Source organism: Lactuca saligna, chromosome 8 (genome assembly GCF_052625555.1).
Source record: "Lactuca saligna cultivar CGN05327 chromosome 8, ASM5262555v1, whole genome shotgun sequence".
Lineage (NCBI taxonomy): Eukaryota > Viridiplantae > Streptophyta > Magnoliopsida > Asterales > Asteraceae > Lactuca > Lactuca saligna.
Genome location: NC_136424.1, coordinates 17525739 through 17548327, shown reverse-complemented (window position 1 = coordinate 17548327; position 22589 = coordinate 17525739). Strand labels below are relative to the sequence as shown.

General features: G+C 33.5%; 1 protein-coding gene and 1 long non-coding RNA gene across 8 annotated transcripts; both read left to right on the top strand.

Annotated features, from left to right (window-relative positions):
• The first annotated feature begins 9196 nt into the window (after positions 1-9196).
• LOC145009438 (ankyrin repeat-containing protein NPR4-like) lies at positions 9197-10311 on the top strand. Its single transcript, XM_078968133.1, has 2 exons — positions 9197-9484; positions 9691-10311. Exons 1-2 carry the CDS (start codon positions 9197-9199, stop codon positions 10309-10311), a joined length of 909 nt encoding a protein of 302 aa, XP_078824259.1.
• Positions 10312-18601: 8290 nt separating this feature from the next.
• Positions 18602-22305, top strand: LOC145012578 (uncharacterized). 7 transcript variants are annotated; one of them, XR_013664579.1, is made up of 7 exons: positions 18604-18932; positions 19272-19357; positions 19508-19829; positions 19908-20103; positions 20571-20609; positions 20708-20822; positions 20907-22077. It is a non-coding gene; the product is annotated as an uncharacterized LOC145012578 (long non-coding RNA). The 7 variants fall into 7 exon arrangements; XR_013664578.1 differs by having other exon boundaries at positions 18602-18932; positions 19272-19829; XR_013664580.1 differs by lacking the exon at positions 19272-19357.
• The last annotated feature ends 284 nt before the right edge of the window (positions 22306-22589 follow it).

Here is a 22589-nt window from a genome sequence, read left to right as displayed (position 1 = left end):
GCCCTTAAATTGTGAAGACACTCTTCTCTTTCCAAAAAATATTTAAATTACTATCTTTATTATGCTCATTTGAGTACCTATTTAATCAACAATACTTGAAGATCATCCCTGATTTTGAGAACCTTCGGTTGATGTTTAAGTAAGGTTGGAGGCTAGGATTTCATGGTATCAATAGAGATCGCATAATCTAATGGACCTTAAATATGAAGAGATTTTAAAGTAAGTTTTGCTGAAATAATTATTTTTCTTATATGATTAGTAGCACATAATGTTCTTGTTCTAAATGTAGACACTTGGAGAAACAGAATGAACTCCTCATGGATGCTAGTAGATCATTGTCACATGAATGGCAAAAACTTAAGGTGATTGTTTTTTTGTTTGCATGTATTGTTAAGTGTAATATCCAAAACTTTGCTTGATTTATTATGATTTTAATCTTTTTTTGTAGGCTGAGGAAGATATGTTAATGCATGCTTTTTCTGATTTCATGGAAGCTCAAGGCCGGACGACAAAGGTAATGTTAATATTGTAGTTAAGCACGGTTATCACTCAAGTTTTTATTGGACATGTGAGAAGTGAAGTAGCGTAGGTTTTGGCTACTTTCTTTACCTTTATAAGATTTTTTAATTTACAACTATTTTACTATTAGTTCTATATCTAGTATTTCTATTTTAAATCTCTCCCCTTTTAAACTCGGCATTTGTTGTGGTCTTTTTACAGAAAAAAGATGGTAGGGATGTTCTTGAAGAAATCAATCGACCACACTCAAAAGAAGTTGTTAATGTAGATTTTGTTGGGTGTCCCACATTAAAATAAATTAAAGAATGATATTTGGATAAAATAAATTAAAATAATTGAATAAAATAAAACTGGTGGATTTAAAATTTCAAAGTTTATCACTTAAAAATAATTAAATAAAAAAATAATTAATTAGTTTGATGATAGATTGGGTCAAAATCTTTGATTTTGAAAATTAAAGAATGATATTTGGATAAATTCATTTAATATGAATTTAGAGATAGTAAAAATTCAATCATATAAGGTTGGATTAGAATATAAGAAACTAAAAAAATATTTAGAATGTCATATTGGAGTTAATTCGAGATTTAAATGTTAAAGGGCTAATTCCGCTAAATTTGGAAACTAAGAATATTATTTAGGATGCTATCCATACAACAAACACAAAATGGACTTTGATTCTACACCATGTGTGTTTCTTGGATACAGTACCTCTCACCATGGCTATCACTGCTGGCTATCACTGCTTGGATCGACAAACTAAACGCATTTATATTGTCCCCTATGTTCGATTCAATGAACAATCTTTTCTCTCACTAAGTTTACATCCTCATCCGAAAACTCTTTGTTCCTAGAACCACATTATTCATCCTGTCCCACTCCACCACCTGAAATCGTTGAAGCACCTGTCTCCACTCTTCTTGATCCACATTTCGAACCATCCCCTAACATCACATACACCTCACCACCGCCTACTACTTCCTCACCACCGCTCACCCTACACTACCTAAAATATATGTTCAACACTCACACTTAAACAATAATCCTACTACCATTCCACCTTTGAGCATTACTCTCATCCTCAAACCATTACTACATCCATTATCACTCAAACATTGCCCACCTTTTCCTCATCTTCAAATCCTATTCCACCAAACTCCAACCTCAAAACAACCCACTTACTACAAAGCACAGTTATTGCAAAAGGTTTTCACCAACAACAAGGGGCAGATTATCATGAGACTTTTAGTCCTGATGTGAAATCAACAACAATTCGCCTTATTCTCTCCCTAGTTGTTGCACAAAATTGGCAATTATGATAACTTGATGTTAAGAATGCATTCCTCCATGGTGACCTACAAGAGATGCTATATTTATAGCAACCATAGGGTTTTGTTGATCCACAAAAACCAGATCACGTGGTTATTCAATTTTTTGTTTGTGGTTATTGAATTGCAATTAGTTGTATATGTGAAATTATGTGAAAATTAGATTGTATATTCCGTATTTGTTTGAATATATGTGAATTTGGTATATATATTCCAATGTATGTGTGTTTGATGTATATGTGGTATATTAGTATTTGGTAGAAATTATATGTATTTGTTATAAGTAGAATGTTATTGTGTGTATGTGAATGTATGTATGTTTGTTGTAAATGTGATATATGATTGTGAAACTTTTGTATTTGGTATAAATAGGATGTTATTATGTATGTATGTGAAACTATGTGTATTTGTTTTAAGTAGGATGTTATTTTGTGTGTATTTGTATTCGGTGTATATGTGGTATATGTATGTAAAAGTATGTGACTTTCACCTTCTTATGTATTATGTAAAACTATGTGGTTTTGGTATAAGTAGGATGCTATAATTGAAAAAAAAATACATTATTTTTATAATTTGAAAAAAAAACTATAAAATTGTTTAAAAACTTATATACAAAAACTAGAAAGCTTCTAGTTTTTACCCAAGCTAACTCCAAATTAATTAACCAATAAGTTATATAGTTAACTTATAATTGGAAAAAAACACAAAAAAAATTATAAAATTGTTTAAAAACTTATATATATTTTAATCTCGACGGTAAAAAAACAAAACAACAACATAATATGTATGTAAAAGTATGTGACTTTCACATTCTTATGTATTATGTAAAACTATGTGGTTTTGGTATAAGTAGGATGCTATAATTGAAAAAAAAATACATTATTTTTATAATTTGGAAAAAAAACACAAAAAAAACTATAAAATTGTTTAAAAACTTATATACAAAACTAGAAAGCTTCTAGTTTTTACCCAAGCTAACTCCAAATTACTTAACCAATAAGTTATATAGTTAACTTATAATTGGAAAAAAAAACACAAAAAAAATTATAAAATTTTTTAAAAACTTATATATATTTTAATCTTGACGGTAAAAAAAACAACACAATAACATAATATGTATGTAAAAGTATGTGACTTTCACCTTCTTATGTATTATGTAAAACTTTGTGGTTTTGGTATAAGTAGGATGCTATAATTGAAAAAAAAATACATTATTTTTATAATTTGAAAAAAAAAACACAAAAAAAACTATAAAATTGTTTAAAAACTTATGTACAAAAACTAGAAAGCTTCTAGTTTTTACCCAAGCTAACTCCAAATTACTTAACTAATAAGTTATATAGTTAACTTATAATTGGAAAAAACACAAACAAAATTATAAAATTGTTTAAAAAACTTATATATATTTTAATCTCGACGGTAAAAAAAAACAACACAACAACATAATATGTATGTAAAAGTATGCGAATTTCACATTCTTATGTATTATGTAAAATTATGTGGTTTTCTTATAAGTAGGATGCTATAATTGAAAAAAAAAATACATTATTTTTATAATTTGAAAAAAAAAACACAAAAAAAACTATAAAATTGTTTAAAAACTTATGTACAAAAACTAGAAAGCTTCTACTTTTTACCCAAGCTAACTCCAAATTAATTAGCCAATAAGTTATATAGTTAACTTATAATTGGAAAAAAAAACACAAAAAAAATTATAAAATTGTTTAAAAACTTATATATATTTTAATCTCGACGGTAAAAAAAACAACACAACAACATAATATGTATGTATATAAAAAAAGAAAGTAATTTTAATTAAAATTAATTAAAAAAATGCATAAATAAAAATTTTTAATTTATTTTTTTCATCTCTTTATTACTTAATTTTTGTATTATTTTAGATCTAAAAAAATGTGGATTGGAAAAAAAAAAAAAACAAGGCTAATTCTGTATACTAAACTCTAAACCCAAAATTATGTTTCAGCAACATCATGTCTATTGATAAAAGCTGGACTACTAATCCATATCGAAACCATCCCGAGTTCCAAGCAGGACTCAAAGCTTTTATTGAGAAGTCGAAGTCGCACCTTGATAGTAATGGTAAAATCAGATGTGCGTGTGAAAAATGTGATAACCATTACTTCAAGTACCCGACTGCAGTTGAACGCCATATATTTATATATGGTTTCAGTAAGGCGTACAAAATTTGGATCTATCATGGTGAATCTTTTATTCCTCCAGTCGTCTTGCCAAGTAACGAAATGGCCGATTTAATCGACGATGTGATGTGGGAGTCGAGAGAAAATGATACCAACCTTGATGAAGGAACCTCGAATACAAGGGGTAGCGGTGTGGATGATGATTTTGCACAATTGTTGGAAGAAATGGAAACTCAATTGTATACTGGTTGCATCTTTTCTTCCCTTGAGTTTCTAGCAAAGTTAATGCATATCAAGGTGAACAACAAATGGACTGATAGTTCGTTTGATCAACTCCTTGAGTTCTTGCAATTAACATTTCCCAAAGGCAACAAGGTTCCCTTTTCACATTATCTAGCTAAAAAGAAACTAAAGTCTATTGGCCTGGGGTATGAGTCGATACATGTGTGCAAAAACGATTGTTGTCTCTTTTGGAAAGAACATGATTCAATGCAAGTTTGTCCCGTTTGTAAAGAGACCCGATGGATCGATAAAAACACCAAGGGTAAGAAAGTACCTCATAAGGTGTTACGGTACTTTCCTGTGACCCCTAGACTACGACATTTATATTGTTTGAGGCACACTGCCAAAAATATGATTTGGCATAGTACCAAACGTTCAGAAGATGGTGTGATGATTCATCCTGTTGATGGGGAACATTGGCAAGATTTTGATAAAAAAATACCCCGACTTCTCGAGTGAACCCCGTAACGTACGCCTAGGTCATTCAGCTGACGGTTTCAATCCATTTGGAAACATGTGTAATCCACATAGCACATGGCCGGTCATACTTACCACATACAATCTGCCACCCTGGCTTTGTATGGAAGAGTCATCATTCATGTTGACTTTGTTGATTCCAGGACCGAAAGCTCCAGGTAAGGATATGGATGTTTTCCTTAGACCGTTGGTGGAAGAGCTTAAACATTTGTGGAACTCAGGCGTACGTATTAAAGATGCGGCGACCCACCTTTCCCAGGTGGTAGAGGTCCTGGCCAGCACGAGCAGGACGGTAAGTCTTATCATGAATTTTTATTTACTATTTGGCTTCTCAGATGTTTCTAATAATTTTTAATTACATTTGTAGTTGAGGAACGTGCCCAAAGGAAAGTTCGAGGAAAAGCAAAAAATATAAAGCTTGAAAAAACAATCTTGCGTAACCAGGGGAAACCAATAGGCATGCAATGTGATAGGGATATAACATTTAATCCCGTAGGAGAGGCAGGAGACATGTTTTCCCGAGAAGTTGGGAAAACAATGTGGCAGATGGTCCCTTTCGACAAATGGAGTTGGAAAAGAGTTTCCCCTGATATAAAGGACACTGTATTACAACATTTAGCGGTAATTATTTATTTAAATATATTTTATAGGTTTAACTATAATTGTTTTTTACTTGGTTAACTTTTTTTTTATTGTAGACAAAGTTTGATCTCAATCAAATGTACTAGGATGCACAAGCTACTCTATTGACAGAGAGTTTTCAAGCAGCCTTGTTAAAAGGTTTTCGAGAGCGTAAAGCCGACGCAAAAGAATATTTCAAGATGGTCGGAGGGTATGAAGATATCCCGAGAGCATTGGCAAATCCTCCGGATGGTATGCTTGTTGATAACTGGGAGAAGACAGTTGAGTATTTTCAAACTGACGAACACAAAATTGCTTCAGAAAGGAACAAAAAAATCCGTGAAAAGCAAACAACTATGAATCGTGGGGGTTCGAGCTCGTATAGCAGTACTTGCTATAAGAAGGTACCATACGATACATTTAATTATTTATTTAAAATATAATCTAATTTTTAAACTTAAACAGAACCTTAAGAGAGTGGAAACATTTCGCAAAGGTCATACCGATAAGAATGGTGTATTTGTTACTGCTGAATCGGAACAACAATATGTAAGTATTTAATTATAACTTTATCATATATTTAAATGTTTATTTATACTTAATTGTTACTCACTTTTGGGAGTTACAGAATCGGTTAGTTGAAGAGCTGCTAGAACAAACTTAAGGTGAAAGTGAGTTAACGCCAACTCAAGAAAGAGCTACGTTCGAGAAAGTATTAGGAGAGCGACGTGGCCACATTAGAGGCATTGGCCGCAAACCTTCTGGTCTCCCGACGATTCCACAACCTTCGCAACCATCACAAGCACCATCACAACCATCACAGGTAAAATAGCAATCTACTTTAGCATCGTAAAATGCATGTTGATTTGGTAGTTTTGGTTTTGTGGTGGTTATTTGCTAAAAAGTTTGGTAATTTGGTTTTTGTCCCAAGTGCAAAATATAGCAATGTACTTTGGTTTTCTATCTTACTTTAAAAATAACAATGTATTTTAATAGTTTTTGTTTATGTTTGACGATCTAACTTATAAGTTTATATATATTGTTATTAATTATGTAGTTGGAAAATCTTCGTGCAATGCTTGCCGACCCGGCATGTAGGGATGAGCTTTATTTGTTTTTTCAATCCCAAAATAATCAAGGAAACGATAGGAACGACGATGAGGGTATGTAAGAATGGGTTTTATTTGCATATGTTGTCTCGTTTTGCTACTTGGTAGATTGTACTTTTGTTGTTTTGCTACACGGATATTATGACTTTTGATATTTAGTTGTATTTTGGATGTTTGTTTGTAATTTGCATTGACACTATTATGTTTGATATTTAATAGGATGTTTGTTTTGTAATTAGCGTCGACACTATTGGTTTTGATATTTAATCGAATATTGTTATTACCGGCGACACTTTTACCTGCGATATTATCACCGGCAACGAAAATCATTATTTAAAAAAAAATTGAAAAAACATTACCGGCGACAAAACTCATTACCGGCGACATTTTTGTCGGCGACGCTATCATTATTTAAAAAAAAATTGAAAAAACATTACCGGCGACGCTTTTACCGGCGATAAAACTCATTACCGGCGACACTTTTGCCGGCGACGCTTTTACCGGCGACATACTAATAGCGGCGACTATTATCATTAGCGGCGACAAACTGATCAATAGCGACGAGGCAGTAGCGGCGATTCAGTACCGGCGACGTGTCGCCGCTATTAGTATTACCGGCGACTTTTGGGGCTTTTACCGGTGACTTTTGTCGCCGGTAATGGCCTTTTTCCTTGTAGTGAGTCTACACAAGTGTTGTCTTCACTTCAGTATTTGTGTTTTTCTCTTATTTATTTTGTTAAAATTTGATCATGTTTATTTTGTTAAAATTTATTTTAATGGCAACATTGTTTTCATGCATTCACAAAGAGGAGTTGAAAACAATTTGGGAAGAAGTCTTTAGGATTAACAAATTTCAGTAATTAAGTATTGATCTACACCAAACAAATTAGTTGTTGTAACTAACAAGTTTCCAACTTTTTTATGAGCACCAAGTTCTGTATAAATTATATAATGTGGATTTCTTTAATTGGTGATTAGTCTAAGTTGAATGTGTATTTCTTGAATCGGTGATTAGTCTATGTTGTTGAAGTAAGAAGTTATCCTATTTTTTATATATAAGCACCAACTTGTGTATAAATTATATAATGTGTATCTGTTATCACAATTGTAAATACTAAGTGAGAAATTAAGGATGAGCTGGAATTAGTTAGAAGGACACTTTCCATATGCACCAACTACTCTACAGTCTACACAGGTGTTGTCTTCACTTCAGTATTTATAATGGGACGTTCCATTTTTTTTGCAGATGAATAAGTAGCAAATTAATTACAGAATCCAACAAATAGAGACTTGGGTTATATCAAATCACCGGATAGAATGGACTACGGGCATAGTATTCACGTTACAAATACTTCTCGTTCGATAAATCTACCGCACAGGGATCTACTCGAAGGTAAATTCTTCTACCAAAAAAGAATAATAAACTTTTTTTTTTATTTTTTAATACTATAGCATGTAAAAGAAGAATCGATCAAACAGAAAATAATTGTGCACTAGGTAGCATTGTAGACTCTAGAGTGATCTGTTAATGAAAACCAAGCTACTTACAGTCTGATAATTAATTGTTGAAAGTTGAATCTAGTTTGATCGATAGTATATATAAAAGAAGAAGAATTAAATCACTGCATGCAGTACTGATTCTCAAATGTTTATTTATATATTAAATATTGGAGCTAGATATACAAGAATACAACAAGACCTGTCGTCCACTGATGAAAGCATCATTTATGGGCGACTGGCAAGCTGCCAAGGCCATCATTGATGAACGACAGGAGCTGGTAGTGTTTTCTATCACTGCCAATCAGGAGACACTGCTCCATCTTGCTGCTTCAGCAGAAAACACCAAGCAGACACAAGAGTTTCTGCAAAATCTTGTAAATATGTTGGAAATGAATGACTTGAAACTTGAGGATCTCAGTTCCTGGAACGCCTTTCAGATTGCAGTTGCAAATGGAAGTATGGAAATGGTTGATATAATGCTACAAAAGAACCAAGCCCTGCTAAGTATCCCCAATATGAAGAACGGGTTTACATTAAGCATAAGTGCTTTCTTTGGACATCATGACTTGACAAGGCATCTGTATCAACTTTCCGAGGGGACGATCGACACGTACATGACAACCACTGATCTAAATTCTTTCGTCCACCGCTGCATTAGGAGCGAAATGTTTGGTAAGTAATTTGAATTGCTTTTGCTCTTTAATTAACTTATATTATATTCTTTTAATCTAGTTGGTTTCTGATCATTTTGCAGATATAACATTAAAACTATTGACCAGATTCCCTTACAAGATGACCCATCTAACTTATATGATTATACTCGATGAATTGGCTCGAAGGCCTGATTCACTTAATAGACCAAAACAGAATATGATTCGGAAAATGGTTGATCCATGTAAGCTTATATATATGTCGACTCATTAATAAATTATAAATGTATACGTACATCAGTTTGTCCCCATTAATTAATTCATAGTTAACTTCATTATATATTATGTGCACGTTACTTTCAGTTTTGGTAAAGCTGCATATGAAGAAGGGGCCTTCAGAAAATGATGATCCAGCCTTGAATTTACTAAAAAAAGTTTTGAATATTTGTACCACATTCAAATTGGATGATCAACTTCGCATACTCAAGGGGCCTAGTAATTCTCAAAATAATTATAAACATCCTTCCGGAGTGTTATTTGTTGCTGTAGAAATGGGCAACACTGCTTTTCTGATTGAACTCTTTCAAGTATATCCCCATCTATTAACGGCCAGAAATGTGAATGATGACAGCATATTTCATGTAGCTGTCATGCATCGTCACCTTGGTATCTACAATCTACTGTATGAGATTGGCAAAAGAAGGTTGTTATCAACTACACACACAAACGCACAAGGCAACACTATACTTCATGTTGTTGCCCAGAGTTCAAAGGAAATTCAACCTCAGACCACATCAGGAGCATCTTTACTGATGCAACGAGAATTACTGTGGTTCCAGGTATGTTCTCCACCTGAAACTTTACTTTTTCTATACATCATTGATGCAGTAAAAGAATGGAGTTAGCATAGATCGTAGATTATTTAATAACAGATATACTATAAATGGTTTTATCAAATACTCTGACAAATTAAATCAATGAAAGTTAATTAATTAAATGGCCGGAGCCAGGGTTATCTTTTTTTGTCTATAATTTTGTGTTGTAGGATGTAGAGAAGATGTTGCCACGTGCTCTAAGGGAAAATAAGAACGACAACGGTCAAACAGCCTATCAGATATTCTTCGATGACAATAAAGATCTTATATCCAATGGTCTGAAATGGACGAAGGATTGTATGGTAACTACAACACTTATAGTTACAGTAGCATTCGCGGTTGCTTTTACAGTTCCTGGTGGATATAACCAAGAAACTGGCTTTCCTATCTTCCTTCATGAAACTGGTTTCTTAGTCTTCGTAATAGCAGATGCTATTTCCTTATTCTCTTCCTCAACTTCACTGCTAGTGTTCCTCTCTATCTTGACTTCTCGTTATGGTCAACGAGATTTCTTGCACTCATTACCCCGGAAGCTAATGCTAGGTCTACTAACACTTTTCATCTCTGTAGTGGCCATGATGGTCACTTTTGCAGCCAGCTTCTTTGTCTTGTACAATAACGGGTTGAAATGGGTACCGATTGTTATCAGTATATTAGCTGCCATCCCAGTCATGTTGTTTGCTCTACTTCAGCTTCCAGTGTGGTCTGATATGTTTCGCTCGACGTTTGATTCTCGGTATCTCTTCAATCCCCGAAGAAGACGTATGTTATACAATAAATCAAGGGTGTAGTTCTCCTCTAGAAAAGCCGTTGTTTAAAAGGTGTTTAAAGTCTACTTGAATTATGTATCTTTTTCATCAAGTGTGTGTGTTAGTGTACCATTATGGGTATGTTTGGTGTTTGGGATTGCTGGTATAAAACAACTTTTATTAACTTATCATGTGTTAAATTGAAGTTTTAAAAAAAATGTTTGGATTAGTTTATCCGGTATCATAGCACAATATGTTGATAAGTTATTATTTGTGTTTAGCAAGCTGTTATTTTAAGTGTAATAATGAACAAATTTATTAAAAAGTTCCTTATATAAGTCAATAAGTAAGGAGGAAGTGACTTGTAAGAACTTTTTTATTTTAGTCAATAAATTTTACTAAATCTTTTTATCGAAACACTATAAACTCCTTATTACTGGTGTCAAACCGGAATAAGTCAATAAGCACTTCAAATAAGTAATTCCAAACACCCCCTATATTTATTTTGTAATCAGCCCAATGTGCTTTATACGACCCTCATGTATTTGGCCCTTATCTATTGTAAATTACTCAAAACCCCACGGGTTGCACGGGATATAATTTTATAGTTAAAATATTTTTAAATAGATGTTAGTAAAAATAAGTACAACGTTGTTATTAACTTTAAAGCTATAATTTAATACTAAGTTGATCTATTCAAGTTATTATTTACGGCTATCACATAAGGTATATATCTTTTAAAACCATATAATTTCAACCCCTAAGTTTCGTATGAAAAAAACTATATATAAGTTTTGACTTAGTGTTTTTTTTAACTACTGAATATGATTATTAATTTAAATCAACATGTATTAGAACCATATAATTTTAATGATATCTACATGTGAGTTGTACGTGAATAAAACTAAATATAACATTTAGATCAAAGTCAAAATTGGGATTGTGTCATAGTTGTTTATAGGTATAGTTTGTGCTATTATTGAAGAGTTTATAGGGTTACAAAATGAGTATTATGTGAGAATCTAATGGCAGCATGAGTGGTTGTAAGTCCATTACTGTTGTCATAAGAAAAAAATGTTACATTTGTGAACTTTTAACTGATAAACAAGTTGTAACATCCCGATGATGAGGTTTTTCCGATTTTAACCCTATGTATGAAGAATATTTGCGTTTTAACCCTTGTGTATGGAAAGTGTTGCAAAGTGAGTCATAGTGGCATTTTTTGTAATTATTGGTCGGAGCTCACGTACATTGGGCATACGTGCCAGAAGCTCAAACCCTAATTTCTAGGGTTCGGACCCTATATACACATCATTAACTCTCCAATGCTCGTTTCCCTCACGAGCCTCCTTCCCTCATATCGTCCATTGCAACCCTAATTTATTGTGTGTGTTCCTTTGAGCTTAAAAGTGTGTGTTTGTGGTGTCCTTGAAGCAAAGAGAAGAGAGAAGCACCAACTTGGAAAATCAAGAGCACATAGATCTACAAACACCTCACCTCCAAGCTTCATTTTGAGGTATAAAGCTATGAGCTTGATGGTCATATCTCTAGATCTTGTTTATGTTAGAAGTTTATGCTTTTAGCCCCATATTCTTGGTCCTTGTGGGTATGAGCTACCCTAGACCAAATGAATTGTCCTTTTGGATGTTTTAGCGTAGTTTGAGTGATAAAAATGTGATCTTGGACCTTCTTTTCACTTCATGCAAGTATTAAGGTGTCTTAATGGGTTAAGGAGTTGGAGTTTTAGCTTTTGGGCATTTGCTACCCATGCAACACCATAAAGTTGAAAAATTTATGGTGAAGGACATTAGTTTAGGGTTAGATCTGATAATTAAACGAAAGAGCTTAAAGGAATAAGCTCTTAATAGAAGGATTAATGAAGGGCTTTGTACGATGGATGTAGATTGGTACGTTGAGCGTACTAGGTGAACTTCTCGGTTTTGGTCAAGGGCTGAGTACGCCCCGCATATAGACTGGGTACACCCAACGTACTCAACTGTGTTGACCAATATTGATTTTTTTTTTACTTTAACCATGTTTGGCCTAAGGGTATTTTAGGTATTTTGAGTTGTATTTTAGATTGGTCATTAATTGGTGCGTAGGTGACCAGTTGAGCTGAAATTCAGAGCTATGTTTTGTTCAGAGATCTTTTGAGACTCAGAGATGAGTTTTCCTCACTATACTTTTGGGTCGAAGGCACCAATGCCGGACCACTAGGTTATGTATCTTGGTACGTAGGATGTTGTTATTTTGTAGTGATATGTTAGATATGTATCCTTATATGTAACGACCCAAAAACCCGTACCTAAAATTTCATTTCAATTTAATAAACAAACCACAAATGTCAACCATTTAATAAAAACATATCACGTCAGAGTATCATGACCAAAACATTATTTTATTTTATCAGAGTAAACATCTCAGGCTGAATAAACAATGGTGTTTGCCATACGATCACCCCAAGCTCTTCCCTCCGCTACCGGAAGTACCCAAAACCAAAACTAAAAACCGTAAGCACGAAGCTTAGTGAGGTCCACCAACCTACCACATACCATGCATAATCACATACTGCAAGCATTGGGCCACGCCCGCTAAATCGGGCCCTGCCCGATCCTAGGCCCCGCCTGGTTTCGAGCCCTGCTCGGTATATAGATCTGTTTTACTTTAGGCCCCGCCTGTCTCTGGGCCCCACCCGCAATACGCATGCAAACATATAACCATAGCACATAACACATAAAATGAACATACCCTACTTCATTACTGTCCTAAGGCCTCGCCTGTCTTGGGCCTTGCTCCTGTCCTGCTACTAATGAGCCATGTAACCCCGTCTAAGCTCCTGCTGTTAGTGAGATACGGGCCCCTACCCACACGTACCTTCCTCTTATCTCGGCCTCGCCCCTGCTCTACTACTAATGATATATGGAACCCCGTCCACACTTCGCTAATGGTGGGGTATGGGACCTCACCCACACCTACCTCCCTACCAGGCGCATACAAGTATCACACAGACAACAAGTACAAATTGTCATGCAAACATTCCTCAAGCAGCCGCTAGGCATTGGACCTTAATCCGAAATCATTTACTAGCATACAGTGCCTAGGGATAACCCCCGGGTCTTCCTACTCATAAACTACATAGGTCGGCATTGTGGCCGTAGACCTGTTCACACAATGAGGAGACTTACCTCGCACTGCTGAAACTCTACTAGTACAATTTTGGCTGCTATCTGACAATCCCCGCACTGCTGCTCCTCTAGCTCTCCGAACTATCAATACCATAATAATACTTAGCCAAATATATTAATTCTTCATAGGGTAGAATGACCATTCTACCCCCCTAGTCCGACTTGATACATATTCAAAGTCTAACACTTGGTAAGCTTCCCAAGCCCACTAATGGCCCAATTTGCTACATTGGGCCCAATCCTTTAATGGGCCTTATCCTAAGCCCGATTATGTATATTCCTTGGCCCATATTAACTGACTCTTGATGGCTCACAATGGCCCAAAGGAACAAAATCCAAAACGTAGCCCACATTGAGATCCAATACGCACAAAGCGCAACTGGCAGAGTACGCGGGGCGTACTTTTAGGTATGCTAAGCATACTGCCAGATGGCTTGTATGCCGTACGTACCTCCTTGTACGCCCATTGTACAGTCCTGTTAAGCCACTTTTCCATTAAGTGCTTAATACTCCTATCCAAAGGCTACAAACTTAGATCCAAGTCCTCTTCCATGTCTTAATTCATAAAGTCACTAATTTGGTGACTTGCATTCCACCAAATAAGTCCAAACTCAAAATGTGAGCATAAATAAGTCTTAAAGGTTGGAACTTTACTGTGTATAGGACTCATATGACTCTAAGGGAGGCAACCCTAGACTTAGAAACATGCTTGAATCCCAAAGATCCATTCTTGGGACCAAAAGAGTCCATAAACTTGTACTAAGAGAGATCTAAGAGATTAATCATCAAGTTCAAAACTTTATACCTTAAAAAGGTCCGAAATGAAGCAAATATCCCAAAGCTATATCTCCTCCTTCAGCTCACCACCTTCCGTGTTCTTCACTTGTTGAAAAAATGGCTTTACAACATAGAATACTCTCCAAAGGCCTCCAAAGCTCCAAAAACACTTAAATGATGGTTAGGGTTTCGTAGCAGCACTTTAGGGTGGAATGTAGGCCGGAACTTGAGGGTATAACATTCCCTATATAGTGGCATGCCCTGAAATTAGGGTTCCTTAACACTGAGCGTACGCTAGGCGTACGCCAAAACGCTCTTGCGTCCACCACCTTTCATACGCTGGACATAACCCAGCTTACGTTGGGCGTACCCACGCGCCTCCTACTTTCCATGCATGGCCCTTCTTTGCCAACTTTTCCATTGAGAAGCCATAAATGACAACAACTTCAAAGTGTTATACTCCTTCATCCTTAGTCCGTTTCTAACGAAATTTATATCCACGAAAAGGTGGCGAGAAGCGCTACACTTCTAGAAACACACCCCAAGCCGAAATCTTGTCGACTAAAACTCAAAGCCCATAAATGACCAGAACGCCCCTCCCCTTGGCTTCTGAAATCCCTTAAACAACACCACTATGCTAATGTTTCCGATCTTGATCTCCCCCATAATAACGATAGTAACATCTCACTATTCCATTCTTTCGGTTTGGGAATCTTGAGATTGTTCTAATTTAAGTGATGGAGGAAAGAAAAAGGGAATGTAGAAAATCCATTAGGGTTTATGGTGAAGTAGAATAGATTACCTAATGTGAGTAGAATCTTAATGAGAAGAAGTCTTAGGTGCTGCTTGTTTTTTGAAGCAAAAAATCCATAAAGTCTGCGGACCACCTCTACAACCCTCAGCAGTACAAGAGGTGAACCAAACGGCTGCAGACTGCAATAAGAAGTGTGTTTGTTTTTTTAACATCTGCATGCAGCTACAGATATTGAAAATTTAAAATAAACTGACTTTATAATCCGAAAATAGTTTTTTAATACCAAAAATTTAATAATGTATAACATTTCGGTAAAAATTTATGATATTTCAGCAAAAATAATGACATTTTGACATAAATTAATGATATTAATCAAGAAATTATTAGTATTCAATATAAAAAAGGAAAAAAACGTCAACAAGAATAAAAAAAAGTGAAATAAGATTTCATAAATATAATCAATATTTTACGAAAGAAAAAAGAAGAATAAGAGGTTGGAAGAGGTAGGAAGAGGCCAAACAAGTGTTGCGCCAAGAAGAACAAACACAAGTTTTTTAATCCGAAGACTTCTGAAATACAAACAGCTGCAAGATGAAAAGTGATGCGTGTGTGTTGCGCCGCACAACAATAAGAAGTCTGAAGAGTTTTTTTTTTCAAAAAACAAACAACACCTTAATTTCGTGTTTTTGGTGTATTAATATGGAGGAAGAAGTTGCAGTCTTTACATATGAAGGAAGACAAAGGTCATATGGATTAATAAAAAATATGAAGAAAACAAAACAATAACCTCTTCTAGTTTACTTGATAAGTTGTTCGGTTTGTAAGTGGAAGGTCAAGGATTCGAGTCCTCCCCCCTTGATCTTTTTTCCCCCCAAAAAATTGTTTTTTACTCCCCAAATGAATGGGATGCCACTTCAGACCCCACCTCAACCTAGCAATACAGTTGGCACTCCACATCAGCAGTAACCTGCTGAAAATGTAAAAAGGGGTAAAAACGATTACAATAACCGGTTTCCTATCCTTTTCAATAATGAAATTTAATTTAGGACTAGATCATAAACTGGTCCAAAATTTTAAGACTTTTTTGGAGATTTCCCTTTACTTGAATTATATAATTATATCTCTTTCATGATGTCTGATGTATTTTAATGATTTTGTTGTACCTTGAAAACTCTTTGTTCTTGTTTTTCTTAGTTTTTCCTTCTAAAGTTACTCGGCTTGCGACTGTTTTCGTTGTATATCATCAATCCTATATTTGTTTAATTGAAATACGGTGTGGTCGTCCTCATTCATTAGTATTTCTATTCCATCAAGTAATAAAAAGCGAAACCCCTAAAACCTCCGTGTTTCCGTTTTTCTCATGGTATCAAATGAATCTGAAATGCTAAAAGGGATTCTAATCTAAACACTAATAATAACCTATATTTAGTTGACATTTACATTTATTAATATTAAAATAATTGGACCGATGGTAAATTTTCATTTCACATTTTATTTAAATATTTTCATATTAGACCTTAGGATTTGTATAGATGTTCCATATTATATTTATAGTTTTATATAAATAATTTTAAATTATTTAACCTTTTTGTTTTTGTTATACATATATATCTTTTAAATAGTTTCAAATTACTATCTTATTTGTTTTTTTTTTTTTTACTTTTATTATATAACTATACCATTAGTCTATATAAATATAAACAAACATTCTTTTTATAGTTATCCACACTTTAATCGACAAAAATATAAAAAATGAAAAAAATAGTTATATAAAATGTCTCAAAATAATTCGTTTTTATTATAAAATATCAGATAGATCAAATATTTCAATTTCTTTTTTTGAAAGACAAGATATAATCTACTCCAAAATAGAAAATCAGAAGCGGTAGATTTGATGGAATTATGCATTCAGTCGAACAATATATATGAATTATCATCAAATAGAACATTTTGGTTTGAAATTATGCATTATTCAAACAATATCGAGTTGGCACAAAACCTATTGAGAGAAATAGTTTTTTTTTTTAAAACAAATGTTTGTTGCGGCGGTTTTAGGCATGGAAATTTCATCTAACATGGTGGGGAACCCGGTTTTAGGCATGAAAATTTCATACTCCGACATTGAAGCTTCTTGTGTGTGTGTGTTTGTTTAATTTATTTTTTCACATTTTTTTAATTAAATACTGGTTTAAGATTTTGATGCCTAACAATTATAAAAAGTTTCGAATCATAAAGATATTATGCATTAGACAAACTGCAAAAATGGTCCCTACGATATGTATTCTTTCTAAGGATTGATTCAAACCTTGATTTTTTTTATTGAGGTCCTTTTAAGCTAGTTTTTTCGGTTTTGGTCCCTCATAAAACTAAAAAGATTAAAATGTCCTTTTATTTTGATTTTTACATATTTTTAATACTTTATTAATTAAAAAATAAGAAAAGGCCCACCTCTCTCTCTCTCTCTCTCTCTCTCTCTCTCTCTCTCTCTCTATATATATATATATATATATATATATATATATATATATATATATATATATATATATATATATATATATATATATATATATATATATATATATATATATATCAGATGAACCAGATGAATATATGTTCTTCATTCATCTTCTAGAAACAAAAATTGAAGGCTCAGGTTGAAAAGACACACACAAAACCAATATCTCTCTACTTTCCTATTGATGTTCAAGCTTCTGAAGAACCTAATTTTGAGTTTTAGAACATTGATGAAAAGGTAGATCCCGAACATAAACATGATGAAGATGATCAAAGTTTTTTTTTTTTTTTTTTTTTTTTTTTTTTTTTTTTTTTTTTTAAACATGTAGATGAAAAAAAAAAACTTTTGAATAAACAAATCTTAAGTAAATGGTTGTTCTAAACAAATCGCTACTACACTCCTTGATCTCTGTCGTTCAACACAAGGATTTTGGAACACCACCGACTAAATACCAATAGACCGTTTGACCTCCAGATTTGTTCCGGAGAAGTTGTAATAATCAAAGATCCACTACAAATAAAATGATATTTAGTGGCATACACTTTTAGTGACATATTTTTTGTGCCACTATATTAGGTGTCTAGTGACATATTATTTATATGCCACTAAAAATTAATAAATTTAATGGTACTTAACGTTTTATGTTACTAATAGTCATATTTTATTAGTGGCATAATTATATAAAATGCCACTAAAAATATTAATTTTATATTATACAAATTATTATGTGCCACTAAATGTTTTATAACTTTTGTTTAAAACTTCTCTACACTAGTTGCCCTTCCGTTTCCTCCTAACTTTAACTTAAATGCTTTTTTGCTTTCAAATTCCTCCTATTAACTTAAAATGGTTTTCACCAAATGGCTTGTAGCCCAGCGGTATCAGGTGGTGCCCTCCCTCTTTGAGGTCGAGGGTTCTAGTCCCATCGTGGACATAGGTGGAATAGGTGTTGTTAGCTTAGGAATAGATTAGATTTGCCGGTTCAAAAAAAAAAAAAAAAAAAAAAAAAAAAAAAAAAAAAAAAAAAAAAAACTTAAAATGGTTTTCCCTCTAACCAATATTTTTATTCTTTTGTGTTAAGTGAGAAAAAACATGATATCCTCGTTTTTACTGTTCTAAAAGGAGGTGCACCTAAAGTCTAGGGTTTTAATATCCACCGAGTTCCAGATTTCCAAAACCCAAATTTGATTATTTAGGTGTTTAATCATTGTTGTTTGTTAAGTTCGTTGCAATCATCTCAAAGCAATTTCAGGAATCTCTCTACGATACCTCTCTATCTTCGCAGTCGCTACCACACGTGAGCCACCACATTCTCGCATTTAAACGCCTCCTGTGATATGCCCTCGTGTTTTTCCCGGTCATCGCCTTATAGCAATCATGGACTCCACCGTGTTGTCTTGTTTGGTTCATCGATTATTCCCGTCAAACAAAGGTGCCATTAAATGATTTCATTAAGCAATTCGAAATGCTACTTCATTTGTTTATTATTAAGGAGATGACTAGAAATTTTTAGTTTCTTATGTCGATTAGCTAATCTAATTAGGTAATCAGTCATTGTATTTTATTTTGTTTTTTTACACTTGGTTGATTCAAAGTTGTTTTTTCATCTCTCATCACTAGTTAAAATGTTTTTTTGATAGACTCTTTGTTCAATGTAGGGCCTTCTTGTCGATTCCTCATATTTTTTTCCAACATGTTGAATATAATATATCAAAATGATAGTGTGTGATCATACATTAAAAACTTCATCTAATGTTTGTACTTGTTTTAGCTATCTATTATAAGTATGTTTGATCTGAGATCCTGATGGAGTTTTGTAAAGATGAAAAATTCACCATACCTGGTATCCCTGAGAAGGTAAGAACCTATGGAGTTTTTTCTTGTCTTGTGTCAATAACATGCCAAAAGAGTGTTCTTCTGGAGCATTTTTTTGTTGTATTGTTTTGTCAAAAGACTGTTCTTGATACCGAACTTTAGTTAAGATTGTCCAATATCGTGCTACAACAGGTCAACAGCTTGACGATGTAGCTGGTGAGGTGACTGCATTTTCTGTTAAGTGTCTTGTTGTTTTGGTGAAGAACATTCATGAGGCACAAGCATTGGCTATGACTCATAAGCTATGTAATAACCTATTGAATGGAAATATAAGAATCGTGAATTTGCGATGTTGAAATCATAGCTGTCAAGGCAAAATTTCTAAATTCCTTACATCCTCTGTTGCATAATCAGTTCTTGTTTTAGTCTCCCGAGTTGATAGGAGGAATTACAAACCCTGTGAGTTCCTAAAACATTAAATCTCCAAGCTGTTGGGCAATAAAGTTGGTAAAATGTGAGTTCCTTGATATCGTATGTGACATCTTGTATAAATTTGGAAATCTGGTGACATTAGATCATGGAATGTTGTTAGGGGCAATATTGTCTAAGTTAAGTTCCAATCAAGCTAGATGAAGAAACAAAGCCACCTTCAAGTGCTTCATCAATAACCGGTCAGTTATCAGACAAGCCTCCTGGATCCCCTCCAAGCTTATCGACATCTGGATCTCCAACAAGAAGGGACTCTATTTCTTTTTCAACCACGAGAAGCCAATAAAGCTCCATGACAGGTGTGGACACTGGATCTCAGATCTCTACATAATTAGCTTTATAAACTTCAATTTTGTGAAAAAAATAACTAGAATGTGTCACATATGCTTTATTGTCTGCACTAATTTCACTCAAGAGTACCTTATAACTTTCAAAAATTATGTTTCTGATGTAAATTTAATAGTCGGTCAAATTTTGACCAGTCAAAATGATGTGGTATCCACACGACATCATGTAAAATGCAATTTTTATTTATTTATTTCTACTGAGTTGGCCACATGGACATCATGTCAGCATGGTGCCAATCAAATCAGTCAAAGTTTGACCGAGTGGAGTGACTCAATTAGTCCATGAGACTTATTAAAAAGATTATTGCTATATATATGTTAAAAAGGTTCACTGAATAGTCCCAACTTAATCATTCAAACGCATGTTGATTTTAGTGTTCATAATGACACTAATGTGCACTACTTTGTGCTTGTTGTAGGACGCACTCCAGTGGATGGTATTTTTTCAGACAAGTAAGGTGAAATTACCTATATACCCATCATTTACAATTTTCTCCATTCAACTCGTTCTTATTGCTGCTACTAATCATCTATTACTCTTTTTTCCTTTCATTAGGGGAAGATTATAATAGGAGCAGTTTGGTGCATTTTTAGCAAATATGAAGGAATTAAACTAAAACAAGCAAGCAAAGGAGGTATGCGTAAGCATAAGCTTTATTGTTTCATCATAAGTAAGTTACTTACAAAACAAATATGAATTTCATTTTATAAAAACTTATCATTATTACATATAAGAATGGATTTTTCATAATTAGGTCATTTCAAGTATTAAGAGTCATGATGACAAAGGACTGAAACAATGTTGTTAAACGACCACTCCAAGTAAATTCTCAAAACTTCTAAAAGACCATAATTTTGGTTAGGCTGGACATGTTTGTTGGGATGACTATGATGATAGACCAGAAAAAGACCATAATTCCCATTCCTTCTATGCTTATGAAAGAACCTGGTATAAATGTCATAGCAGGTAATATTACACCAACAACCTTCTTAAAAAAATATAAAATTCCATAAAAATACCCCTTAAAACTTTAATTGCGCCAAACTTGATTATCGTTAATCCAACTTCTACTTTCCCCTTGCCAGCCATAGCCTCAATACTTCATACAAAAACGAGAGAGCCTGTCACAGTTGACAGTAAACAAAAAACGACCAAATTGGCCTTTATTCCTTTTTCTATACCAAATTAAACCACTACAGTTGTCCTTTATTCCATAGAACCTAGTCGCATTCCAGATGCATCTAAAATCAATATTGACACAAATAGGACTAGACTAATTAGTAATTTAGTATGCTAAGTCTTAGAATCATCATATTCCAGAAAAAGACCAAAATACCCGTTTAAATCTTTATTACACTAGAGCTTCAAATAGTTAAACCAGTTATTATATTCTTGTGCCATCCATGATGTCAAATCTTGCCGTTATTTTAAGCATATTGAGACGCTTGCATAACCCCAGAAAAGACCATTTTGCCATTTTTTCCTTATTTTTGCATCATAACATCCAGACTATGTTCTTCAATCCAAAAGGCTAAGCCACATCCAATTACAATCATGGTAATAGTTGCAAAAATTAAAGGATAATAATTAAATTTCTTGATTTAAGATTATAAAGAACATGGTAATAGTGAGGGTCAATCTTGAGAGCATCATAATAATTCAGGATTCCATCTTGTGTGTTGCCAACAAGTTTTAAACTTGTTCCATATTTTGCATTTGTAATCAGATTCCTTTCCCAATATGGACCTCAACATTGGTTTATCTTTCTCTAATATACTTGATGTAGTTTTTTTTTCCAGCTTATCTTTGTGTTGCTTTCGTCTTCGGTTTGTTCTTATCGACAAAGTTGATTTTTTCTTAGTTAATATTTTTTTTTTCTAAACTATGCCTTATGTAACTGTATTTTGAATCGTTTTTGTTTATTTTTGGACAGGAAATTGTCAATATTGATTCTAAAGTATGAGATAACACAATTTATTCAACCTAGCATGGAGTTTGAGGAAGAATTCATCTTCAATTAAGTTTCAAGTTTTATTTTTATTTTTATTTTTACTCTTGTTTGTTATTCTACGTTTATCATGTACTTGGCTCCACATTTAGACATATTTGATTAAAAAATTTAAAAATATTGACAAAAAATGGAGTTTTTATTATTTTCAAAGTGTTACAATTTAATTATTTTTTATTTTATTTTATAGATAAAAAAACATGAAGATATAAGTAGCGTAAATTATAGAATTTTGTGAGCATTTACCGCCTTAAAATGTACCGCAACAAATAAAAATGTGCCACTAAAGTCTTAAAATATGCCACTAAAGTAACATGAATTCTTGAATTGAATGAGTATTTAGTGGCACAAAATATGTGCCACAAAAAACTTTTCTTTTATTGTGATAAATAAAAAAGAGTTACTAAAAGCATAAACAACTACAGCGGC